At 40.9% G+C, this 27,644-nt stretch overlaps 1 protein-coding gene across 2 annotated transcripts; it reads left to right on the top strand.

Moving 5' to 3' along the window:
• The first annotated feature begins 244 nt into the window (after nt 1-244).
• On the top strand, nt 245-27,276 carry RDH10 (retinol dehydrogenase 10). Of its 2 annotated transcripts, XM_056333342.1 has the most exons (7): nt 245-973; nt 1,501-1,733; nt 21,878-21,976; nt 23,361-23,506; nt 23,833-23,964; nt 25,875-26,027; nt 26,824-27,276. In XM_056333342.1, exons 1-6 carry the CDS (start codon nt 685-687, stop codon nt 25,996-25,998), a joined length of 1,023 nt encoding a protein of 340 aa, XP_056189317.1. In that variant the 5' UTR covers nt 245-684; the 3' UTR covers nt 25,999-26,027; nt 26,824-27,276. The 2 variants fall into 2 exon arrangements, with proteins under 2 accessions (XP_056189317.1, XP_056189316.1); XM_056333341.1 differs by having other exon boundaries at nt 250-973; nt 25,875-27,276.
• The last annotated feature ends 368 nt before the right edge of the window (nt 27,277-27,644 follow it).

Genomic DNA, 27,644 nt, shown 5'->3' with positions numbered 1-27,644 from the left:
CGTCCCGCCGCGGGGGGCGGGCGTCTGCCGAGCCCCGGCCGCTGGCAGTTGCCGGGGCGCCCGCACCCGAGCGGCGCGGAGAACCGGCCGGGCCTGTTCCGGCCGGGCGAGGGCCTGGCGCTGCCGCGGGACCCGCCCCCGGCGGCGGGGCGGAGCGGGGCAGGGAGGAGCGGGGGGTCCCGGGAATGTGGGGCGGGCCGGGCCGGGCCGGGGGAGGGCTGGGGAGCCCGGAGGAGGGGCTCGGCTGCCCGGCCCGCCCTATATAGGGGGCCGAGCGAGCAAGATGCTCACTGCCAGTAGCGGGGCCGCGGGGGGTAGGGGAGCGGGAGGCGGCGGCTGGCGGTACGGCGCAGTGTCCGGGCTCCTTCCTTGGTGTGTGTGGCTGAGGCAGGGCGCGGGACCGCGGTGGCGCCTGGTCCGAGTGCGAGCGGCGCGGAGAGGGGGAGCCCGGCCCCGGGCGGTGCGGTGGGACCCTCAGCGACGGGAGCGGAGTCGCGCTCCTCGCCTGCAGCGGGAGGGTCCCGAACAGGGGCGGCCCCAGGTGGGGGAGCCGGGTGGCGGTGAGGAGGAGCCGTCTCGGCCGCGTAGAGTGTCCGCGCCGCCAGCGTCCGTCCGTGCCCTGCGGCTCCGCGGGCGGCCGTGCCGGGACGCGTGGGTCACCCCGCGGCGCTGGGGTCCGGCAGCATGAACATCCTGCTGGAGCTCTTCGTGGTGACTTTCAGAGTGCTGTGGGCTTTCGTGCTGGCCGCGGCCAAGTGGCTGGTGCGGCCCAAGGAGAAGAGCGTGGCGGGGCAGGTGTGCCTGATCACCGGGGCGGGCAGCGGCCTGGGCCGCCTCTTCGCCCTGGAGTTTGCCCGGCGCCGGGCGCTGCTGGTGCTGTGGGACATCAACACGCAGAGCAACGAGGAGACGGCGGGCATGGTGCGCCACATCTACCGGGAGATGGCCGAGGCGGCCGCCGCCGCCCCCAGAGGTAAGCGGCGACCTGCCGGAGCGGGTTCCCCGCGCTGTCCCGCGGCCCGGGCGCTGCCCCCCGCCTCCCACCTGCCCAGCCGCCGGCCTTGCCCCGGCCCGGGGCGGGGAGCAGTTAGCCGGGGCGGCGTGCCCGGCGGCTCCAGCCCGCAGCCGCGCTCACCTGCGGCGGGCAGGGCAGGTGGGAGCGGCTCCGGAGCGGAGCCCGGCGGGCGTGGGGTCGGCAGACGTGCCGCCGGTGCCCCCGCCAGCCGGGGCGGCCTGGGGCCCGGGCCCCGCGGTGCGGAGCAGAGACTGGCCCGGGACCCGGCAGCGGCTCTGAAACCTGCAGCTCTTCTTACAGCGCTTTGGCAGCAGTAGTAAATAGATGAGTCCTTGTGTACTGTGGTGATACCGAAGTAAAGAAAAGTTTTCTGTAACGGGAGTGCGTGTGCTGCTCCCACTCGACTACTTGCCTGAGTGTCAAAGTACAAGTAAGAACTTTATCTTCCCCCTCCCCGTCCCTGTTCTCTTGTCTGTATTCCCTAGGAGATGGAGAAAAAGATGCGCTGCCCCCTTGCAGCTTGCAGGTCTACACATACACCTGTGATGTGGGCAAAAGAGAGAATGTCTACTCGACAGCTGAGAGGGTCCGCAAGGAGGTTGGTGAGGTGTCTGTCCTGGTTAACAACGCTGGTGTGGTCTCTGGGCACCATCTGCTGGAGTGTCCTGATGAGCTTATTGAGAGGACCATGATGGTCAACTGTCACGCACACTTCTGGGTAACTATAAACTGCTTTCTGCTGCCCTTTTTGTTAGTTAACCTTGAAAAATTAGCTGCTGTTGCTTAACTCCTGTCTCCTTGAGTTTTGCACTTCCTTTCATTTGCAAGCTCACCACTTCAGGGGTTTCTTATTTTTAAGTTACTGTTCTAACAGGAATGGTGGGTATTAAAATGATTAACAAATAGTCTCAAATCAACTATATCCTGAGTTCTAAGTCTTGTGCTCTTTTCTGTAGCCTTGGATATGAAATCCTTTGCAAGCATAACCTCTGAATCTGCTTAAAGGTTGTTACTGTTAATGAACGCCTTTTCAGCCTTCCTGCCATAGTTTTCTGCCAGTGTGTTAGCAGCCTTAAGATGCTGTTTTAATGATGGTTACAATAGCAAACTTTCACATTTCTGGGGGAAAAAAAAAATACTGAAAACCCCTGCTGGAAATGTTGTTTGAATTGCCTTGGAGGCAAATTGTTCCTTTTGAGGGCTGGGAGGAAAGGCAAAAAAGATTTCTCAAGAAATCAAGCCAAGAACACTTTTTCAGGAATCTTGTGTATTTGTCCTCATAGCTTTCTCTGGGAGCTGCTGGTAGAAGTAAGAAAATCTTTAATGTGGTTTCTGGGGTGATATTGTCTCCATAACTAGCAGATCCTAATAAAGGAGAACAAACTGTGATATTATTCTCTTTGTCTATCTAAATCTTGTTTCACTGTATGATTTATTTTTAAACCCACGATAGTATGAAGTTACATAAATTTGAGTGTTGAAGGAGGGCATGATGCACACTTGGGTTAGCATTAGCTGTCAGACTGAGCCCATTGTTAGTATTAAAACTTCTTTGGTCCTTCAAATAAGGTTATGAAATACACTTGCATAACAATCAAAGGATTAAGCAATCCGAAATATACTTCAACTTAAGCCCTTTTTGGCTAGTCTTACCTTTTCATAACAAAATTTTGTAAAATGCTTCATCCTCAAAACTTAGGAGGCCCTCCCAAACCTAACTTTTTTAATATGGAAGCGAAATGCTGTTTCATAACCCTAAAGGAGCCCCTTCAAGTCTGCGCTGTGAAACACTTAATGGCAGAGCAGTCTTTTCCCAATGTATAGTAAAGCTTGCAGAGAGAGTGCTTAAACTTAAGTGCACATGGGACGGTGTGTTTAGAAACTCTTTTAAACTCCAAAAGTATTTTTTTCAGGCAATTTGAAAAGTTCCGAGAAAGTTCATACAGCTTCTTACAACTAAGAGCTCTGCATGTTCCCCTTCATAAAAGTTAAACTGACGCTTAAGCAAACAAGAGATGTACACTAGATTTAATGACTGTTATTGATGTGGTTTAAATGCTGAATTGACAAAGTTTCCAAGAACTCTAAATTATGACATCACCATGAATTAAAATATGGGAGGATCCTAAATCCTCCAGCTGTTCTTCCTTCAGGCCCAAGTCATACAATTATTTATAAAATTGTTTCAGAGACCTTTTTAAAGCACCCTCTGTGTGTTCAGAGTCTCTTACAGTAATAGAAAGCTATACTTAGAGTCTAGTATTGCTGTGATTTGGTTTCCATAACAGTTTCATTCATCTTTAAATGTTACATTGTGAAGTGACTTTAAAATAAAAAAAAAAGACTCCAAGAAGGTATAGTTAGATCTGAACTGTGGAACTTGAGATCTTGGCTTAAGCTTCTAAGGAGCAGTCAACACCCTTTATATTTAACTGAGGATCTGTTCATATGTATGCTTCCTGCAGATCCTGTGTTCTGCTTTGCTTCTCTTATTTTTTGCTGTTGGCAAAGCTTTTTTCCTTGTCTTCCCCTTCATGATCCCAGAAAAGATTGGCTTGACCAACAGTGGGTGGACTTCTGTTAAAAGTAATAGTACTTAATTCATAAGATATCATCTGAATCAGCTGATTTGAAGCCAACTTTTTTGATGCAAGTCAATGCTAACTTAAATAGAACAATGTGTCTAGATGTGTGAAGTCTTATGCAGCTAGTCTTTTCCATGTCAGCTAAACTGGTGGTCCAAAAGCAAAGCTAATACTCTGGAGCATTATGTAGGCTTTTAACTATTCTTGGAGGGTGTTTCGTCCAAAAAGCTGTAAATGGATTTTATAAAGACATGGATCTTCCATGTAATATTGCTTCAGTAGTTAAGTGTCTGTACTTTCTGGGGTTTTGTTGGGGGTTGGTTTTTTAATGTGTTACAGGGGAAATTCATCCTCAGCCCTTGATTGTTAATCAAGCCTCAAGGTGCTTCTATATAAAAACAAAAAATGGGGCTCTAGTACTGTCTCATTGAAACATCTGAAATAAGATTGATTGCCTGCTGTCCATGCAGAATGCAGGTGATCTGAACTTGCTTTGCTAGTGACTATGATCTGAGGGCTGCCTAACTTCTGTAGCAGGCAGTGACGTGGGAGTCTTGTCACTGGTTTTCTGTTGTGACCCCAACTGGGCTGTGTACCATATCACAAACTGGCAGTCAGGAGAGCCTTAGCAGCATGCCACAGCCTAAACAGATGCTTTCCATTTTGCTGACATTCATGATTTGTATAATCCTTCCTGCGAGTGTTCTATATAAACATGTCACCACTGCATCATGTAGCAATTTCCACAGCATAAAATCCACTGCAGTATTAAAAACCTGTTATTTCATGCTGTGATAACTTGAATGCTTCTGATATTGAAAACACAGGGACAAAATCCATTCCTGGTTTGAAACAAGCCAGCTCTGGTTTACTATAATTTGCAGATGCATAAAGCTGTACCAGGAGTGTAACACTATCTTTCCTGCCAGTCTGTTGTGAGAATAATAACTTACTTGGCTGCAATTGTCAATTACTGGAACAGAACTTCTGCAGGCAAGGAAATTTTCTTGTGGTATGTCACGATTCAGATTTGAAAAACATTAAACCACAGTGTAAGATAAAGCTGTTTAATCAGTTTTAAGCAAATATAGGAATAAGTTTTTCTTTCTTGTGGTTTTACAATAAAGCTTAACTGAAGTATCAAAATACTGTGTTTTAAACTGTAGAAGTGTATTTAATAAAACTACTGTGCGAACTCAGGATAATTTTGGATATTTCAGGATAATTTTGGATTTTTGTACCTATGCTAAGCCTTTTTTCTTTTTTACTGGAAGAATAAAGCTGTTGCTGGTGAAATGGGTATTATTGTACATCAGCATAGTACCTGGGAAATCCTTTTAGATTTGGCCATTGAATGGGACTCATGGAGGGACAGGGACAAGGCAATGATCAGGATCTGTGAGGTTGTGTGACATGAAGGCCCTTCTGTAGGACAGACTTTCAGTATTAAGCTCTGGGAACAGTGATGTTTCCCCGTTGTGTGGATCCTCCACAAAACTTTCAGCTTAAAGCTCTCCTAGAGTTCTCTTCAACTTACCAAAAGGGGGAAGCAAAAGCATTCAGCTCCAGTTCTGCATATTTATTAAAATAAAAAAAAGTCCACATAGTAAGAGACTAGGGCCAAGAGTTTGAAGACTTGTGAACTGATAACTTAACCAAAGTAATTATTTTAATTTGCTTAAACTTGATTTTTGATGTTATGTGGGCATATTTGTCTTTGTAAGAATTGAATAAATCTTTTAGGTGGCCTGACATTGGTACAGGAAGAAATAAATACTGAGTAAAGAGGGAAATATTACTCGGGTAATTAGGGCATTCGTAAACAGGCTAAAACTTAAATGTACCTTGGAAAGAAAGTTAATTCAGAGTTAATAAGTCAAATGCTTATTTATGCAGCTGCTAAAGCCTTGGAAAATAACAGTAGTTTATAGGTATCTATATTTTATCAATACTTATACATTGTTGTTCTGGTCTCTTCAAGCTCCCTGGTATTAAATAAAGCTCACTCATGCCTATAGTTTGTTTAGTTTAAATATGGAAGTATTGCACTTAGTGTGCACACAGAACTTTCTGCAGATGAAAAGACTGCTTAAGTCATGTTGTTTGAAACTACCATGCTGAGTCTTGTGGCTTGTTGGCATAGCAGTTTCATTTTTGTCTTCGTTTTTAGGATTCTAACATCTATGATCAAATATAGATGCTATTTCACTGACAGGGTAGCTAGCTATATTTAGCATTTTGCATGAATGGAATTACCTGCTTTAATTTATTATTTTTTTAAAAAAATTTATAATGTATCTGAAGATGCAGAAGTTTACTTGAAAGTTTAATCTACAACTTTCTTGACTTTTGAAAAATGAGTTGGATCAGATTCAGGAAGAACATGTGCATGTAATTCAAAAAGTGTCATCAAAACTAACTCTTCCCTTGCAAAATGATTCCAACTACATGCAACTAGTAAATTACCCTGGACAGCACATGTGTTTCATATACTGTGGTACCATGCTGGGTAGTGGATATGAAGGAAAAAGCAGTCATACTCTTAGCTATGGAAATAGTCATATTAGTTGTGCTTAAAACTTGTAAGTGCTTTAGTATGGTTCTGCAGTTGGTATGTTCTTGGGTTCATTTCTTAAGAAAATAGAGGGAATCTATCAATTGAGAAAATACTGTCTTCCAGAGGCATGCTCTAGAAAACTGCACTTTCACATTTGATAAAGAAATGTACTTAACACAAGTTTTAGGAAACAAATGGGTGGAGATATATATTTCTGGAGCTTGAGTGGGCCTAGGACTACTGGCCCAGAGCTTTCCTCACAGATTTATTCTGTGATCTACCAGGAGCTCGTGTCCAGCACTGTTATCACTAGCATACAGTCTTGTAACCTGTATCTTGCAATCTGTAATCTAGCCTTGTAGTCACATTTTAGTTGCTGTGATAATTTAAAAAAAAAAAACAAAAACAAAAAACCAAAATATTGGAAATTTTCCAGTTTTCTGATCCTTCTTTGGGGGGTGGGGAGGGTGGGCCACCAATGCAAACCATTTAAAACAATTTAGTTAGGTATCTGAATGTCTAAGCCAGGGGTCCTCAAACTTTTTAACCAGGGGGCCGGCATGAATGAAGTGGCAGGCAGTCATCTGCGGCTGCTTGGTTCCCCCCCACCAACCCAAGGGGTTGGGGGGGGGGGGGGGCAGGGTTTGAGGACCCCGGTCTAAGCTTTGGCTGTAGAAGTGATGATCTTATATCAGTTTCAGAGTAGACATGGGTGAAGATAAAAATGATTCTTCAGACAATGTACTCACCTGAAGAGTCGGCAAGTTGGGATGGGGTGGTAGGAGGGTCTGTCTTAAGCAAAACGCCCTTTCATTTGCCTTGTGTAGGAATCACATGAGTTCAGGTACCTATAACTGGGATTCCAGAGTGCTGCCCTCTGAACTGTAGCTGTTCTACAGGTTACTCAGTGCTTGTTCCCCGAGGTCTATTGAGGTTCTTCAGTTGTGGTTCTCCATTGTCTACTGTATCATGATGATAAATGAGTAGTTACGTATCAAGGAGTCTGAGCAAAACAACTTACAGTATTCTTGTTTAATTAGCAACACTTCCATCAGGGCAGTGGGAAAATCATATCAAAGATCCTTTGAAAATGTTAGAACACCAGCCTTCCTACACATACTTTCTGTGCTACAGCATCTTATTTGTGTGGTGAAGAATGCTGACTTCTTGATCAAACAGCATCTGAATTCATGCATTTCCCTTCCTTCTCTTTAATGATATAAAGCATTTGGGTTTCATCCCAGTCAGTTAAATATGAAATGACCATTCCCTTAAACTGCTTTGATCACATCGGTGCTTTTGTGACAGCTTCTCGTAGGCATACTTTGCAAATTAATTTGCCACACTATTGGAAAGGTGGATGGATCTTAGACTCTGAAACGATAGAAAATAGAGATTCTCAGATTGTGACCTGTGGATTGTTTGTGCCTGTAGATTGGTGTCCAAGATGGTAGCATAAGGTGTGATCAGCTAGTTACTTCCATGTACTAAACTGTATGAAACTTGAAGAGTTTAGGTGAAAACAGTAATATATTTAACAGAAAAGCAATGTGAAAGTTCCATTAAGGAAAAGGAAAGTTGTCCTGAAGAGACCATGCCAGGACTTCTCAAACTACTTGAAACATATTTGAAGTATCAGTCAGATTTTAGTGGCTTGCAATTCTGTTGCCATCTAAAATAAAGCTGGCATTGCAGTATAGCTCACAGAGGTAAGACTCTGGGATAATCTCACTCTTCAGTCTTCTGTGACTGTTTCTGAGGGTCGGAGACTTCTCAGCAAACTGTATGAACGCTTTCAGGATTGCTAATCTACTCCGAAGAAATGGTCTTGGATGAGCTATTAGTGCAATAATTTAATTCCCCCTTCTTATAGAATGGGGCAGGTCAGCTGAAAAAGCAGACTTCGAAGACTGACTTTCGTCTGATATTATGTTGATACTTGTGAAGGATTTGGGGACACAGGCAAACCTTGAATGGAATGATAGTCTTTGCCAGCACAGGGCCTAACCTTGCTAGAAGTGGAGAGAGCGGCTCTTCTCTGTTTCAGTGAAATAGTCTAAAAGATTGCATGTATGCCTTTCTTGTCCTGTGGAGGTTAAGAGAGCAATGGAATTTAAAGTTCCATAAAGTTCCAGATTCTTCTTTCTAGAAGTAATCTTATGAAAAGCAGCTAAATTAATGAAATCTCATTATGTTATTAAATTTCTGTAATAACCAAGCAACAATAGCAGACTTCTAGAAGACAGGAATGTTCATGTGCTGAATGGTGGAGAAAAGCAAGCCTAATTATGGTGTGGCTAAGTGTCCTGCTAACCCAGCGTTTGCATCACTGCCTAAGACAGACTGATCTGTGTGGGTAAGCAATCCTTTTCTGTAGCTCTCAGTGTCATCAATTACTCTGACTAGACAAGTTGAGGAAGGATGAATGGAATGTTTTCTAGCACCATCCCTTCCACTTTAGCACTGAACTTTTAAAAACTTTTCTACTTTTATCTGTATCAGCTGCAAACTATTATTCTTTCCCAATGCTTGTCGTGCTTTGATTTCACTTCAGGGTTTTTTTTTGGGGGGAGGAGGGAAGGATTTTGTTATGTATCTCTAGTACTAAACCTTTCCACAGTCCTCTGTATGTAAAAGCCAGAGCATCACTCTCTTGATAAATCTTGCTCCCTTGACCTTTGAGGTTTTCTGGCTATTCACACTGATGGTAAAACTGAGTTACTGATACCTGTCTGTCTTCTGTGAAAAATGGTAGAGGTCTTTCTGCCAAGGCAAAGTGAAGCTGATTTATGTGTGATGCTCTATGCTTTTTTCTGTGGTCTTAGACTTCTTAGTCTGTTTAAAAATTTTTCAAAATGCAAACACAGTGTAGTTGAGTAGGCATAGATTTTGAGACTGGTAACATCTCAGTTTCTGAGGGGTTAGTTTGAAAGAAGATGTCACAAACCGGGGAGAGATTTACATCTGTGCTTACACTTCTGAATGAATAGTCTGTTCTTGTAAATAATTATATTAGTGTAATGATTTATATGCCAGCCCAGTCAAATTAACACTTGACACGAGTGAATTATCACAACTGGAATGGGAGGGCATGGTAGGCCAAGGAATGCCAGAACAACTGTGGAGCCAAGGTGGCTGACTTGGTGTGAGCCTTTTGAAATTCAAGTTTGTTTGGCTGTTGAATTCTACACCTAAATGTGCCCTGGTGCTGGTCACTTCTGCCATCTGTTTGAACTTGTGTGACAGCTTCTTGAGCACTCCCTTTTCAGCCTTGGCTTGGAAAAGTGCTTGAGCATAGGCTGAGAAGTAACTTGACCAAAACTTCTGTTGACTTAGGATGAAACTATAAGGCAGCTTAGTGGTGGCAAGCTGCCATGTGGGACCACCCGTTGAATCTGCATCTTACTTTGCACTAGGGTTGGTATTCCTCGGATCCTCGGGTGAGCCAGTTCAGCTCACTAACTTGTCTGGAGGGCAGGGAGGAAAGCTGTTCATTTGCTTGCCCAAGTTGACTAGTTTTTTCATTTAAAGACTAGAATCACTGCATCAACATTTCAGACTTGGACTAGGCAGTGTGTGTGTGAGGTGTTTGGGGAAAGGGTGAGGAGGGATAGGATAAAACCATGTAGCTGTGTACACAGGATATCTGCGGCTGTCTAATGAAATGTCATTCTTGGAGACATTTTTCTGGAATAGAATTTACAGGCTCTAAATAGTTAAGTAGTCATAAATGGGTCCAAGGTCTAGTAAATCTGACACTGGCTTAACAGTCTGAATGTAACAACTTGACTAATAAAGAGACTGCAATATTTTAATTACACACTATTAAAAACCCTTAGATAAAGGTAAGTTTTCTGAACACATCAGATAACGTTGTGTTAACAGCTCTAGCTTCTTTGCCTTGCACTATTACTATGATTGCTGTTATGTACCATCAAGAGTAACTATCTCTGTGCCTACTGCACTGTGCAACTTCTCTGGAAATCAGTTGTACTAACGTGGTTTGAATGTGGAAAAACCAGGCCAGAGCCACGTTTCAGCTTGTGGGAAATGAGCATAGATTCTACAGGCAGGCACAGGAAGGAAGTACCTCTCTGTCTTTGAAAACTCACCCCCTAAGAAAGCGAGCAGTTTGCTGGTGTTTGGTTAAAATGCCTGTGCAAGTAGAATTCTTGAAAATTGTATTAGTTGCTGTTTAGCTGTATTAGCTGGAGGGTTTTGTCATTTTAGCCTTTGTTGGCTTATGAAGCAAAAATTTACCTCCCAAGTCTATTTATTTTCTGTACACCCTTTTTTTGGGAGGGTAGGGATAAGTATGAAACAGAAACACCTTGTTTTTTAAAAACCTCTAAGCTCAATGCATCCTGAAAATGTTACTTCTCATTCAAGGAGTTACATAAGAAGTTGGAGCCTTTTAGGGTCTTACTGTTTCCTAACTAAAATTTGAAGCTACCTTTCCATTCAGCTATAATATTTTCTTTATTTTTGTTTCTGCTAAGAAAGATGGTTATGTAAAAAGGAAAGCTTTCCTTCTAATCTTGTTCCTCTTGTGAGATGCTCAGTTATGGCATAATCGCTTTCTTTTTATAAAAGTAATTGATTCAAAAAAATTACTTAGTGACTGAGTTGGGGAGTAAAGTGACTCAGCTGTCATCTGCATGCATGTACTATAGCAATTGCAGTGCTATGGAGGTACTGGCCTTAAGGTATCCATAAAACATTAGACATTCTTTTTCTCTTTAGCCACTTCTTGAAAAGTCTGTTATATAAATCGTAAAACATGAATGATGACTTCATATTTTCCATAAGTAGTTCTGACAGTACTGTTTTCTAGTAATTTTTTGGAAGCATGCAGTCTAAAATACCAGCTTTTGCTAAATATTCCAGAGGATGACTAAGCTTATGGCAAGCTGAAGAAAAATGTGTATTTAAAAGTTGGATTGGGTTCTTGTTCACTGAACAGAATATTCTGAGCTCGTTATCTAATAATTGTTCTAAAATTAATTTGTTTTGTGGCTTTTTCACTGACTCATAGGGACATGTTTTCATTTTTGTCAAGATTATCAAATAGCTAGCAATAAATAACAGCTCTCCAAATGGCTGGACATTTGCTGCAAACTTGTGCTAATGAAGGTGAAGGACTAATGTGTTTGTTACACTAATGTCAACATAGCTCTGAAACACTACAAATCCTTTGACACGGCCATTTGTCAGTATATAAACAAAGTAGAATTTCTAGTCACTTGACTTCAACAGGGATTAAACCAGCTTTTGTGGAAAGGGGTAGCCAAGTGTTAACTTCTTGAATCAGCAAGATACAAGATATTGACCAGCAAACTCTATAAAGTAACTTCAAATTTGGCATTTGAATAAATGCAGGTTAGGTCATCTTCACTGATAGATCTGCCTGTGGAAGAGTACAGTTGGTGGTGCTGCCTACTGGGATTGTAACTTAAGTTCCTGAATTTACAGGAGTGTAACTGAGCTGTCATGGCTATGTTGGAGCTCTGTGTTGGTCTTGGGTACATGGAAAGCTCAAATGCTGACATGGTAGATCTGAGCAGAAGGATTCACTTTCTTTAAACTGCCTGTTACTTTTCAGTGGCTGCTGCCAACTGTGTAATACTTGCTTTAAATTTAATAGCAGTTGTGGTTTCGTAGCTATGATAGTCTGAGTGTAGCATGAGATTAATATTTACAGAGAATAAATATCAACTTGTCTAATAAGATGCCTTTGGGCAGGAGGGAAGAGATCAGCTTTTGAGCATGAATACTTTGAAAGCTTCAGTTCTCATGCTTTATTATGCCTTAAATTTGTGCTGGCTGGAGAAATCTGCGTGTATACATTTGTTCCCAAGATGCACTTCAGTCTAAACTTGTGTCTTGCTTCTTTTGCAGCATAAGGCAGGCTAAACTCATAGCTGAACCTCCAACAGCCCTCTTACCATGTCATCTTACCTCTTAGTAATCCTTATGAGTTTTTAGATTAGTTTGGCATTTGAAATCCACAACAGACATCATTGGCAACTTGTGTGCTGCGCTTATACACTGTTCAAGCAGAGATACTGTCTTTCTCCCTGTTCATTGCTAGCTGTCGAGAATCCAGTATGATTGCTCTGTCCAAGCTTTAAAAACCGTTAAAATTCAGGGCAGGCAGAATTGTCTGTGAGGGCTCAGAATATCCTTAAGCGGACAAGGTAGTGTAGTTATTGGGTGGCATCTAATAGCTGGGGGGACATCATTAGTTTTTGAAAACAGCATGGTATGTGTATGTTCTGAACTCAGCTGAAAAATGTTAATCCCACAAGAAGTTCATCTAGGTGCTCTGCATGGCTTCATTGGACTCTCTCCAGTTGAAAGGACTTGAGACCGAAGGAGAAGTGGAAGTAAAACAGACAGTTTCAGACAGAGCAGGATAATTTACTACAGGCAAGAGCTTCCGTAGGGGAGATACAGGAAAGATAGGGCAGAAGAATCAGCATCCTTTCCCTTAAGATTCTGTGTTGATAAGGACATAAGGACAAAGACTGCAAGGTCTGTGCTGGCTTAGGAACTTCTTCCTCTGTGCATGAAAGAGGAATGGGCTGTTGAGCAGGGAGCTGGTATACTGAAGTGGAGAATCACAGAATGGCTGAGGTTGGATTGGACCTCTGGAGGTCATCTGGTCCAATGCTCCTGCTCAAGCACAGCTACCTAGAGCCGGTGGCTCAGGACTATGTCCCAACAGCTTTTGAATATCTCCGAGGATGGAGATTTTCACAGCTTCTCTGGTCAAGCTGTGAGAATGTGCTTCATTTTTCATAGCCATATAAGATCAAAGATTTGCAGACTCTGGAGGGAAGAGGTCTAAATATACAATAGGTGATTTAAACAGTGATACATACTGCTGCATATGTATGAAGCAGTTGTACATCAACAAGGTAATGTCTGCAAGTACAGATGAAAGTAGAAAAGTTGGTGTGCGTTTGTGGCAGTATATATGCAAGCATGTCCATTAAAAGCAGCTGGATGCTTCCACAGAAATGACTGGTGGCCTATGGTCATTAGAAGTATCAGACACTTTACAGGACAGGCCTGATGTTTGAGGGTGGAAATAATTTTAAAACTGCGTAAATCTAAAATCTTTTTCCTCTTATGAAGAAAGAACATAAAAGGGAGCACAAAGATGGAGACTGCATACCAATAACATAAAGGCTTTAGTTTCCATTTGCTGGTATAGAAGTCACAAGGGTAGTTCAGCTTGAATACCTGAACTTCTTTCATGCCCCAAAAGCATAAAGTAGTGGATTCTCTAAGCAGAAGTGAAATGTTCTTAAGGACAAATCAGGGCCACCTTTGGCTTTGTTATATGAATCTAAACCCCTGCCCTAGGTAAAGCTCAAATCTCAAAATCTGGACCAGGGGTCCTCAAACTGTTTATCCAGGGGGCCGGCGCAAGGATGCAGTGGCAGGCAGTCATCTGCGGCTGCTTGGTTTCCCCCCCCAGCCCCCGGGGAGGGGGGGGGGCAGGGGGGTTCTGTAAATACCGGGGGCCGGATTGAGGACCCTGGGGGGCCGTATCTGGCCCACGGGCTGTAGTTTGAGGACCCCTGCTCTAGAGTGATGCACTGGGTGGGGGATGCAGAAAAGCTCTGTGTAAAAGACCTGGAGTTTAATTAGCAGCAGGCCCCTGTAAAGCTTAGGTAATAATACCTTTCCCACCTTGATTCTCAAGAAATTATCTGAAGCAGGAATTGTATTAGTTTAGGTAGCATTCTTGAGTACTTAACCTACACTTCAGATGAGAAGAACAGAGCTGCTTTCTCTTCCAGTCCTAGTTACCCAATTTGGGGTAAGATAACAGGAAACGAAGCATTTAAGAGAAAGGGAAGGGGGGAGACAATGTAGTGACATGATAAAGCAACAGTAAGAAAAGTTTCTGTTGCAATGTCCTTCCCGAAGCACTTTTCGTATCTCACTCTCTGTGGGCACAACCCTTTTTCAACTAAGCCTTGTTAACAAACTATACAAAAGGCAATTTAGCCAGGCAATGTTCAGTTGCCCTAGGCATGGCATAATTAGTTCTAGTAGTGAAGAGTGGAAATCAATGATTAATGTTTGAGAGATAACTAGTGGTATTAGTTTCCTGTGATTATTTTTTTTTTTAAATAGCATTAGTTATCTTATCTTTACTGTCTACCCATTGTAAACAGCTTTGTGGCACTAAGTTCTGATTAAGGAAACTACTTAATTCAGTTTCAGTTTTCTGCTGATATACTCAACATGGGTTGACTCCATGTAAGAGGAACCACTACAATAACTGAACCATTCACAGCAAACAGTTAACTATTGGCTTTGAAAATTGAAGGAATTTTTGAACTGGACCCTAAATAACTACAAATGCTAAACAAGGTAGTAAAGTAAATGTGGACTGTAGCATACTTGTTCTTTAGCAAATGGCATGACAGATGTTTGTTATTATTAATAAACCCACTTACAAACTTCAGTAACCAGTAAGTTCAAACTTCAAAAACTAGTAAGATTTAACCTAGTTTTGCACAACTTTGGTGCTTCTCAGCTGATTAAATATGTCTGTTGAGAAGCAGGGCATTTTATTTTTATGGATCAGTCATGAGGGTGGAAAAAACAGGAATGTTAATTACTGACATGAATTAATAATGAATTAAAAAAACCAAGTGATTCAAGTAATAGTTTGTTTTTACTAAGCTAAGACTTCATGTACTTCAAAGCAGTATTTCATACAGAGCTGAAGAAAGGAAAAAAGATGCTTATTTCTCTGTAAATCAAATACAGTTTTAAATTAACTTTGTTGCTTTTCATTGTGGCTTAATTCTTCATGGTATTATTTATTTTGTTACCTTCACCTCTTAACCTGGGTAGATCTTATCTGTAGTTTCACTCTGCAAATGTAGGCTATCCAAAGTGGGTGGGGGTGGGGGGGTGGCTTTGCTTCCTTGTTACTTGTCATCATTACAGACTTCTGTTTAAGTCTATCTTGTTCTTTCATGAGCTTCTGGTTGCAAGGCAACTGTAACATTATTACTGTGCATGTATGTTAAGCATTAACTGCTGTTGCAGTTCAATATTAAAGGAATCCCCATGGCCCCAAAACAGTGGGTTTTTATGTGAAGGACAAATAAAGCTTTAGTGGGAAATTGAAGATTGTGTTGCCTGCCAGGAGCTAAATAACTAAGGGACTCCTTTTGAGATGAAATATTGGAAGGTCTAGCTTTTTTGTTTTGAGCAGAGGGCCTGTTCAAGCCACACTTGAGGGCAATCCTTGAATAGTTTCCTTTCGTGCTTTGAATCCAACTGACTATGGAAGCTTGGCTTGAGGACATCACGTTTATATCATGATCCTTTTTGCTCCAAAAGGATCTGGGTAGACCCATCAAAAATCCAGAGAAATGTGTGACTTTTAATTCATTACTTTAGGAAGACTGGGTAATTCTGGCCTATTTTTCATTATCGTTTCTTGAGAATAGAAACTGAAGATCAAAAATAGTACTAATTTCCACAGCTATTCAAATATTTACTTAGACAGTGGCTAATTATCCAAAAGGGACCCAGCACTTCTTGAAAACAGTCAGCAGAAACATCTGAGATCCTTTAAAGTATGGCTTTGGTCCCTTATGTTAGCAAGGTCAACAGTAGTTGTAGACTTCTGTCTACCTTCTGCATTCAGCCTGTTACTGGCAAAGCCGTGTCCTTTGTGCTGTGTGGTCTCCCTAGTCTTCAAACTTGGCATTTTCATGTAGCCTTAGCACAGTTTCTAATCTTACCTTAAGCTGTTATTTTGGAGATGTTTGTATAATGGAATTTAAGAAGGATGTGGAGATAATGTGGGGAAAGTTATTGAAATGACAGTGCAAATGACAAGCAATTATTCTCAGTTCTCATTGAAACCAAGTAAAAAAGCTAGGAGGAAAATAAATGGTTAAACCCAGGCTTGTAACTGAATGGTTTGATGCATGAGAAGGAATTTTGAATATTATAGCCTTTAACTTGAATAAATTCTCCTTTGAGAGTTCTAGGGTGTATTTTCAAGGCCTCTTCTAAAACTGTTTGGCAATGGCTTTCACTGTAATCCTGTCAGTGAAGTTTTACCCTGTGTTTTAAAATGTATTTAAAGTAGCTGTTTTCTGAATAAGCTGAGCTGTACGGCTCTAGCTGAAAATAACTTCAGTATATTTACTGATAAGCTTGCCGTGGGGTTTTTCTGCCTTTCAGGCACCTCTTTCCCTTTTAACATAAAGTAGTGCATTAGTGCTATACTACCAACTTTGGACAAACCTATTTTAAAGCAAGGCTGCCATAGCCTGTCTGCAGAAGAGTTAAGAAGTGCGCTTCTGTCAGACCTTCGTGCATTCCTTCTCAGTTACTGGATTGGAAAGAGAAACCGGGGCATGTGGAAATCTGTATTTCATTCCGTGGTGGAGTGAGTGCTCACATGCTGTCCTACACAGGAGTAGGAGAACCTGCAGCATGTCCTGATGTGGTCTGTGAATAGTGGGAAGAAAAAAAGGCTGAACATCCATGCTGAGGGAGAGAGAGGGTGTAATGTGTATTTTAGATGAAAACTTGGGGCAACATTTTCTTGTCACCAGCTCTGTTGCTTCGTGATAGTAGTTATAAGATTAGCTAACACACATGGCAGCAGGCTGTTAATTATCTCTGGTACCTTAGTTCCCAGAGTTGGCTGGATGAGTCCTTAACTAATCACACCAGTTTTGCGTCTTGGGTCTGACTGAATAGTGTTTAACATGAAGATGAAACAATACCCAAATGCTGCACTTGTTTGCACTGTTATGCAGCTGTGCTGGCAGTCAGGAGTAGCTGTGGCTTGGGAGGAAATGTCGTATCTGTTATACCAGTACACCACTGCTGTGGGTAACTATAGCAAAAAATAACCATGCTCCATTCTCCTTACCTGAAGGGCCTGTATGGAAAATGAGTTGTTCTTGGGCATAAAGGAATTTCTGCCTTACAGTAAAGCAGCTTGTTTACACCATCAAAATAGTTTAAAAGAGCTGTTGAACATTGACAGAAGGTAGAAGGTATGAAAAAAATTACTGTAGTGAAAAATACATACTTAAAGGACCTTACATGTTGGTATGTGCTTTATTTCCGTCTTTGATATAAAGACAACTCTCTAAACATGAGGTAGCAAGCACTTTTCTACTGTGGTGTGCTTTCTGCATTCAGTATCCATTGTCTTGAGCTGCATACAGCTAACATTGTTTTCTATGGATGCTTGCTTTCTTCTTTAAGAATAATTAATCCAAAATTTAATTAAAAAAATCACTTTCCCAAACACAGTGTTTCTTCATATTCTCATTTGCTGTATTTAGACTAATTTGTCTTGACATTGCAGCTGTGCTGTTCTTTGTGTTGCACAATCTTTTGAGTTTCATTAAGAATGGAACTAAAGAATTTGGGGAAGGGGAGGGAAGAAGTGCTAGACTGTTAGAAGTTAATTTGCCGTAAACCAAAATGTTGAGAACAGATTACAAAAGCTATGAAGTGACATGTAAATGCTTGTTCAGTTTCACACTTGTGAGAAATAAGTCATCAAAGCTGTGTGCACATGAAATAGATGTTTGATTACAGCTACTGGGAATAGTTTGTTCTTACTGGTATATTCAGAAGCATAGAGGAAAATGCTTAGAAGATTAGGGATTGATCTCTAGACTCCAAAAAGCTTAAAGATTATACTAGCTCAAAAAACTAGCTCTACTCTCTATTCAGAACACTTTTGTGTGTTCTACCTATCCTGTCTAGTTGCTGTAGCTAAACCATACTGCAGGTTAGAAAATGCATATTTGTACTAGGCCTTTGGGGTCTTTCATTTTTTCTAAAGAAAAAAAGAAAGAAAGAAAAAGCTAATTCTGAGTAAAGAAGATGCATAACTTACATTTCTTGATGTTGAACACTGCATAACTTCCCTGATTCCTCACTCTGCATCAGAACACAATTCTTTTCATCCACTATATTCTACTTAACGGTTTCTCCTCAGCGTTGAAAACTGTTAATGTTTGTCATTAATAAAAGACCTAGTTCTGACTTTAAGTACTTAAAAATTTTGGTTAAATGTCTTCCTCTGCAGCTGTGAGAGGTAAAACTGAAACCTAAAGGATCATACCAGAAGGCAGATAGTTTGATTAAATCACTTGATTTGAATTATTTTTGGGGGCCTGGTTCATGACCTCTAATGTCATGGTCAAAACGTATTTCTTGGTATCTTCTAATACTTTTGGGTTTTTAAATGGAGGATTATCATGTCCATGCATCACCTTGGAAGGCTGTGCTACCTGTTCAGACAAACTCCAGATGGGAAGGCCACCCAGGAAGCATCTTGCCCTGAACCAGTCAAGCTCTTAACTAGTTTCTCAGCAGCACAAACAGCACACAGAAGACTTCAGGTCTGGTAGGCAGATGTAGCTGAAGCTGAAAGAAACTAGAAACAAGAAACTAGGTTGATCTGGTTTATGTAACAGGCAGAAAAAACGGGGACCAGAGTATGGAGGAAGCTGCTTTGATGAAGGAAGTGAGCTGTGCCAAAAGCTCAGTAAGAGCACTGATTTATTTGGGGATTGCTTATACCACGAAAGAGAATAACTTCACTTTGGGATTGTTTTTCCCAGCAAGAGAAGGCTGGGAGGAGCAGCGGGCAAGCCTTTACTCTGAGACTGGAAATGTGTCCCCCCATAGGGTGTGTCTGCCTCTGACAGTGCTTGTTTTCAAGTACTGACTCCCAGCTGTTGCAGATGGCTGGAGGATGGCAGCAACAGAGATGACTTTCTCAGATATCCATTTAGCTGAGATGTTGATAGTTGACTGCTGAGTTTTCAACGTGTGATGGTTGTGCTGTCTTTATAGACTGCCTCAGCTTCAGGTTTTAAATGGATTTGCAGGATGATGTCCCATGATGACATACAGGGGCCTGCTCTGAACAGGCTGTTTCAGAACAAGGTCTCGCGCAAAGATTTCCATGAATTGCTAATTGTCTTCAGAGCAGAGGAGCTGTGTTTTTTCCTATGTGGCCATAAACGGCCTTTTAAGAGATGACTTACATGAAGTGACTGTAGTTCTGCTGCTGGAGTTGTTTGGTCTTCACTTGAATTCCTGAAGACGTCACCCAAAAGTGTCCTCAGCAGGGTTTATTCGTCATCTGCCAATTTCCTCTTGGTTGGAAATGAGTTACTTTAGCCACAAGCTCTGAAAATTCAGTCTTTGTAATCTTTACGCTTTGAAGTAGTGTTGCTTAGTTGAGCAGGCTTTCTGAAATTTACTGCTCTGCAGTTGTTCTGGTTATTTCCCATATCTATCTGTCTATCTATCTGCCTGTGAAAATTCTCTTCTTCAGCCATAGATATAGACGCTTATGGACACCTTGTTATAGTTCATCATGTTTAAAAAAAGAGAAAAGGGGAAAAAGCAGTGCCATAGTAAAGATAATAGAAACAAAGCCTGGTGCACTTGGCTGTTGTTTATCTCTTGGAAGAAAACATTGATTCATGCCTTGAAAGTGGTAGGGGAAAAAAAAAAAATCTATTACTACTACTTTCCCTTCTTTCTTTCCCCCAAGACAAACTCCAAGGCGAGTGCCCCTTCATTTCTGTAGTTGCTGTGGTTTGCAGGCAGAGCTTCAGTCTGCATTATCAAGCTTTCTGGCAATGTGAGGTGGCAATCAGTCATTCCAATGTGATGTGGACAGATAACTGAGACGTAAGTGGAAACTGCTGACGGAGCTGACTAATGCTCTGGAGGGAACTAAATTGTTAGCAGGACGGAGTTGGGAGCATGGATCTCTTACAGGGATATCACGGAGCATCAGGGCTAGCATACGCACCGTCGGTGTTGGGGTGCATAAGGCAGGCTACAGATTAATAACATACTGTAAAACTTCAGTGCTGCCCAAGTGAAGCCTCTTACCTTTTCAGACTGCGCTGCCCTGTGATGGCTGGGCTTTGTTGCCATGCAACATGGGAAGAGAGGCTGAAACTTTGTGTGCCTGGCACAGATTAGTTTGAACAGCAAACTAAATTCTTGTCTGAGGCTCTATATAAGAGGTTTAGAGATCCCTGCCATGAGGAAAGAAAGAAATGCAAGGCAGCTTGCTCACAGATTATTTTTTATAATTAGCTTCGTTATGCAGTTATGACAAAATCTAGGAGTTGTATGAATCAACAGTAGAAAAGGCAAGGAGTCAGGAGGTCTGTTAATCTTCTATCATCTGCCAGCTGTCCAGTGAAAACACTCTTTTGTGTGATGTTAGGAGGTCTGGATTAGTCATTTAACACCTGCAGGCAAAAATGTTGTACAAGAACATGTGAAAATCATTAGAGCAAAACTGTCCTGACGTCTGTGATTGGAAAATGCAGACAGCATAAGAATGGAATTAGATGGATTCAGCTGTAGTTTGCATGTCGTTTTAAGAATGCAGCTGACACAACTCAAACCAACAATTAGGCAAGTAGCAAATATTTAAGGGGTGTTTGCATGTTCTGAGTTTGGATCCAAATTACACAGGAAGACCAGGTTTCTGGGAGGATTAAGCACTTGTGGTACTGACTAAATTAGAATAGAATAATAGCACTGTCATTAATAGATTTATATTTTAACTAGGGTTGTTTATGATTAAAAAGTGTTGTCTGAAGATCTTTGGCAATTTGAAAGTGATCTCATAGTATACTGACAGCCTAGAAGCTGAAGTAAATCATAACTACACATACCATTTTACTCTTTCATTTTTTTTTTTAAGCATATATGGTGGTCAGCTTAGCACTTATTTCAGAAATGAGTGTTGAGTCAGCTTCAGAAAACAGGCATGACAAGGTAGGTATTCATTCTAGCAGGGGTGATCTTCTAGCAACCCGCTTCAATTTATTGCTTAAAATTTAGTATTTTAAAGGTGTTAACTCTGACTTGGGTTTTTAAAACAGAAATTAACTTTGTTATAACAGAAGCATAAAAATTGAAGGTTAAAATCAAAATTTCATCTTGAGACTTGCTTTTGGTTTATTTTACTTTGTTTTATTTTGAAACTCTTAAAATAAGGAATTGATAATAGAAAATGTGGGGTTTGTATTTTTATTTAAAGCAATGATGATGGATACTAATAAAGTTGGAAAGTAATTTACATTAGCAGATGTTTACTGTATTATATATAAAAAGTAACATCAGCAAAAGCTCTGCCTGAAGTATTTCTTTAATGTAAAATGCCCAAGATAAGTTAATTGGATAAAACTAGCTCATATCTAACTTAAAAACACTGTCAATAATTAAAACTGATAATAGGCACTGGTCTTAACACAGATGTGCTGGATGGTGTAATTAAACACTTTGCATTCCTTTTTTTGTCTTAAAAAAATGTGACTTCCATTTTAGGGTCAAATTATCTCTTTCTGATAACTAGTCTCTTGCAGAAAAATAAACATGTCTGAGCTCAATTGATCCTTTAACCTTAGGATTTCTGGAGATACAGTCCTTGCTGCCTTGCTGTCTGAATTCACAAACAAGGTGTAGATTTTCTGTTGGCATTTTTCACTAACTGAGAAGTTAAAAATCCGTGCAGTGTTCGTACTCTAAATTCTTGATAATAAACTGAGATAGAGGTTTTGAACAATTGTCACTAATGTAGTATGTTTGCGGTGTGGGATTTTTTTATTTTATTTTGAGGGGTTTTGTTGGCTTACTTTTTTCTTTTTTACTTTATAGACCACTAAAGCGTTCCTTCCCAAGATGCTGGAAATGAATCATGGACACATCGTGACAGTTGCAAGTTCCTTGGGATTGTTCAGTACTGCTGGAGTGGAGGTTTGTTAAAGTACAGCTAACAATAAATTTAGCACTTCTGGCTTAAGATAAGATCTTTTGTATTATCAGCTAGAGAAAATAAAGTCAACTTTTCAAAGATACTTGGAAACTATGGTGCTGAGTACCATATCAAGGCATGGCTCCCTGTGGGTGGGATCCACAGGACTCAGGCAGCCACTGTATTCACCTGCTTTGCAGGTGGACTTGCCACTTAGCGTGAAAGCCTGGGATGGCTAAGGATTTCAGAATGCTAAATATCTTTGAATTACCTGATAAATTTAGGAACCTTAAAGGTGCCCACCTACCGACTCCTGTCAAGATCTTCAGTCTTAAGCTTGAAGCCAGAGGCAATGGTTTTCAAAAGTATTGCTTTCAGTCTGCCGCTTCTGTGAGGAAACAGCTGCCAGCGTTCCTTCTAGAATATATGGCTCACCTGGTTTAATAGGCTCCTAGTTATAACCATTAGGTTGTCTAGTGGCTAGCAGCTGAGAACACCAGTTTGTGAGGCTTGTTTGGTATATAAAACTAGGTTAGGATTAGAGCCTATTATCTTGCTTTTGAGGTCATTAGCACAAACGCAAGTGTTGAACAAAAGGTATTCAGTTAGTGAAAATTAATGTGTGTAACGGAATAATGGTCATATTACCCTGTTAGTACAGGTTTCTTTCTATATAGGTAAGACTCAGTCCAGGACCTTCAACTGCAGCGTTTCATAACAGAAATGAATGGATCTGGTGTAACTTAAGGCTTTTTAGAGTATTTACTGTCTTGAGAAAACTACAAAGAATTTCCTAGACTGTGGGTGTGACCACCAGCAGAGGTGGACACATCCAACAGAAAACTCAAATGCTGCTGCTGCCTATGCAATTATTTTTTAAACGTTGCTGAACTTAGTATTTTTATGAGATATAAAAGCTATATCCTCTGCTGAAAATTAAATAACACACTCAAATCTCCATTATATCTTCTGTTGAAACTATCTTTAAAACTAAAGTATTTAACTGTGTTACACCTATGCCCTGCCAACTCTCCAAGCTTTTTCAAATGTGACCCAAGGTAGTATTAGGTATCTCAGTCTTTTGTTGTAACGTTTAATATTAAGCAAACTGGTAATCAGAGTAACTTGCCATGTGAGCCTGCCTGATTCAAAGACTTGATTCCAAGGTAATATCCTCCTACATTCGGCTTTCCTGCTTTCATGATTCTATGCTAATTGCCTTAAAAGTATGATGATAAATGAGTTCACATCATTCAGTGGGTGTCTTTTGTTGTTGTTTTGAAAATCTGTGCAGAATCACCTCAGATATGCTTTGGCTTTGGACATGATTTGTATCTGTCCTTTTTAAGTTGCCTTTTTTTTTTTCTTTGTTCATTGCCAACACAGGATTATTGTGCCAGCAAATTTGGAGCTGTAGGTTTCCACGAGTCTTTGAGCCATGAATTGAAGGCTGCTGAAAAGGATGGAATCAAAACAACTTTAGTCTGCCCTTATCTTGTAGATACAGGAATGTTTAGAGGGTGCAGGATCAGGTGAGTAAAATTTCCGTTCTGCTCTGTGTTTGTACTGTCATAAAAGTACTTGAAGGTAATGAAACTGTTACCATAAAATATTAAAATATGTATTGTATCTGCTTTAATATATGTTAGTGTGAGACTCAAAAAAGAGACTATCTAAATTCATTGTCTTCTTTTGTACTTGGGCAACACAAGTTTGAGCTATGATCTTTGTAACTTAACAGTGAATATAAAAAATTGTCCCTGCTGAGGCATTCCAAAGAAAGTGAGTTAATGAACTCTTCACTGAGATCTGCGGTCCTTTATGTATCTTATTAATCGGTCTTAATCAAATATTTCAGAAAAGAAATTGAGCCTTTCCTTCCACCCTTGAAGCCAGAATACTGTGTGAAGCAGGCTATGAGAGCTATCCTTACAGACCAGCCAATGATCTGCACGCCTCGCCTCATGTATATGGTCACCTTCATGAAAAGGTAAGAGCAGAAGTGCCAGTTAGTTGGCAATACAATCTGCAAAATACTACTAAAATACATAAGCATGTCTACTTTCTGGATGTAAACACCCTCCCACCCATGCAGACCATAGGTGCTGTTTTGTTAGAATTCATGTCTCTCTTGGCTTGCATGAATGTAGGTTGTTTGCTTGGGAAGCTCTGTAAAACTGAGATTCCATTTATTATGCATCCTTCTTTTACAATTCTGGTATCTCCTATTCTCCTGAATTTCCTATTTTCTCTTCAACAGACTTTTATTTCATTGTTTAGGTTCCCACTTAGAAATGGGGCATGAGATAGCTTCCAGCAAAGGAACATCTAGCTGTTTGTCTCTAGAACCAGCACGTAGGAGGCACTCCTGCACATTCTCTAGGACTTGCATAGATATGGTAGATAAACCGAAAATCTGTGTGTTTAGAACCAATTTTCAGAGTCAAAGTTTGGAGAAAGTGCTATTTAAAGGAATTACCTCCTTTGTTCTGTCTAACACACTGCAGTTTTTGGATGGGAACCCTGTTTAATCTGTTACCAAACTGACGATTCAGTGATGCAGAGTAATACAGAAGTTGGCTCAATTCCACTAATGCAACATCACTTGCATTCTAGTTTACAGAGAACAGCTTCACAGCTGTCTGTGTTTTTGTTTTAAATCTGTAGTGTGTAGCAGGAGCCTTTAAAATACAGCATTTTCTTATTTTTGTTCTGCAAGGGATGGTTTGGAACTGAGGACCTTGGTGACTTTTATTCCACTTGCAAGTCAGTGGTTCTCCTCTGCCACAAGTTTTTATGGTGGACAGGCTCACCAAAGACTAGCGGAGCCTTCACCGCTCACCTCTTTCTTGGATACGTGTCTCTTCTGCCAACAAACCAAGGCCATTGTCAGCATCTTTAAGAACTAGCTTCTTCAACCAGAAGCTCAGAGGATGCTTCAGTGCTCTCTGCACAAGCAGTGCCTTGTGCTGCAAGTCACATCAAAGGCCCTCCCAGTTTTCTTGGTTCAACACTTCAGCTTCCAACAGGGAGATCAAAGGTTCGGCATAATCCATGCCCCAGGCAGCAGGACTTAGATCAAAGGCCCTCCAGTCACTACTGCACAAGCAGTACTTCTGGCAGTGAGGACACCTGTACCAGTGACATCTACTTCTCAGTGCTTCAGTGGTCATAACTCCTAATGGCCAGGTTCTGTGCACTGCTTTCCACTGAGTGAGTGCTTGCCACTGTTTCCAGGGTCTGAGGAAATCCCATCGTAGGCCTTCACTAGAGCCCCTGAGTACTACACTTGAAATAAAAGTAACGTTTTGTAAACGTGGGAAGGAGGGGAGGGGTCTGTAGCCAGGTATCCATCACATAGTCATCTCTTGGAATTTTATCTGGAGGGGAAAAAGGAAATTGCTCTCTTTACTCCGGACCTCTCTTTTTGAGGATGGATGATTGAGTTTAGAATATAAATCAAGGTTGCTAGACATCTGGTGATCAAAGAATGGCATTAACTAACACTAATCCCACATTAAAGAATATCTTAAATGTCTGATGACCTCTGCTGATGTGGCTTTGAACAGATGCTTTGCTTTTAGGCCTTCTGTGATGCCCTTGCCCCCCACCTCTTTAAAACAAGCTATCACGCTGCTTATGAGGAAGCAGCAGAAAATCTGGTGTAAGCTGGAGGCATGCAAATAAGTAGCTGCTTCCTCCTTTTTGCTTGCCTGTGTGGTTGGGGCTCTGGAGTTTCCATTCACTCTGTAAGTATCCCTGTGAATTAAAAATGCTTTTAGAGTCTTAGAAGCCTCTCCAGTAGCTAGTATGGTGCTTCTAAGGTGACCAAATACATAGTGTAAGCATAGGTTTTGGTTTATGCTGTCTTCTAACAATTTTATAATCCCTTTTTCACAGTATTCTGCCCTTTGAAGCAGTTGTATGCATGTACCGATTTTTGGGAGCAGACAAGTGTATGTACCCTTTCATCGCTCAAAGGAAACAGGCTACAAACAACAATGAAGCAAAAAATGGAATTTAACGCTGTTTGTGATGGACTAACATTTATAGGTGAATGCGATAATGTTACATGACTGAATTGCGAAGTGCACTTGCATCTAACAGATGCAAATGTCAACATCTTACTGTGGCATTCTCTTGGGTCCTAAACCTGTGTATTGAACTCTAAAAATCAATGGTTTTTTTATATACTGTAAATAAAACTGACTAGAGTACTTGGAAAATGTGATAGGTAAGCGAAGTGAATTTACAATGTAGCTGCCACGATTGTCCTTTAGAATATCACTGTATGTACAGTAAACTAGTCATACTACTTGTAGGGATGCACTGTGTGATATCTCTTCCTCAGCCTGCCAAGGCTTACAAGAGCTGTCTCCCAACTAGAAGGTGAAACGTTTCAGAAATTGTTTGTCTTTCCCTATGTTATTTGGGAAGGGGAGCAAGGGTAATCTTGCAATTTAAGCTACTGCTCATGACCTTTTAGCAAATTCAAGGACAGTTTCTGAATGCATCTCTTCACTTGTTCACCCAAGCTCTCTAAAGGACACATGGCCAAATTGTGGTGTAATTCTGTTTTGTAGCAACTGTGTGTGTTCTATTTAAACAAAGATAAAAAGAAATTTGCAAATCTCTGCCAATTCAAAGTCAAGTGAATGTCTCAAATACTCTCAGAGCAAACTTCTACTGGGCATCTGGTTTTCTAGGAATGCAGTCAATGATTTAAACTGACTTTTTTCAAGTCACTTGATTTGAAATATGCTCTGTTCTGTTTCCCTCTATATCAGAGTCCAATCTACTTTTATGACTATATGTTTCTTTTCTTCCTCCTCATTCTTACTTCTGACAGACTTCTCCCACCCCCCAAGGAAGCTGTTGTATTAAATTTCTGCAACTGGACTTGTGCCTAAAAGACAAAGCAACTCAGCTGAGATACAAACTGTTTATGTAAGTGCCGGTCATATGCCAGTTATTAGCAAAGGAAAAATAGAACAATGCCTAATGCAACTAACTCTACATGCAGAATATGGAAGGGTGTAAAGATTTTTTTGAGTTGTACTCACATTGTAGAACAGCAGATGACCTTTTTACAGTATTTTTTGTAAAGCGAACAATTTTGTGCCTTGAATTTGGTAATCTGTATTAGTGAAGCATTGTAAAAGTGAACTACTACCTCTGTATCTTAATGTACACCATCCACTTGTAAACTACTATCAGACAAATTGTGATTACTTTTTTAGAATGTCTTGTTAAATAGTGACCAATGCTGTGGTTATTAAAGCGAGCCACCTTTTCCTTAAAACACTGATTGGAATTCTTCCTTTAAAGACTAAACTAATGCAAACTAATTATGCCTGTTCCATACCTCTCTGGTATCAACACAGTTTCACTAGTTATTGCTCAATTCCTGTATCCACTTTGTCAGCTACATGGTTTACAGTGTAATTTATCTCTCAAGTCTATCAGTAAATATTGTTTCTCTAGTTTCTAAACTCATCGATGAAGTAACTGGTGAAAGAGCTTTTGAAGAATATTCATTTCTGTTTTCCATGGAGCTTCATTTAGATCTACATGAAAATGACCTGGTGTGGGTGAAGTTTTAGTGAAATAAAAAGCAAATGTAGTTTCAGTACAGCTGTAGTTATCACTGCATTTACATATATATAGCAC

Source organism: Falco biarmicus, chromosome 3, assembly GCF_023638135.1.
Source record: "Falco biarmicus isolate bFalBia1 chromosome 3, bFalBia1.pri, whole genome shotgun sequence".
Classification (NCBI taxonomy): Eukaryota; Metazoa; Chordata; class Aves; order Falconiformes; family Falconidae; genus Falco; species Falco biarmicus.
Note: the sequence above shows the minus strand (reverse complement) of the source record. Positions and strands in the feature narration are given on the sequence as shown.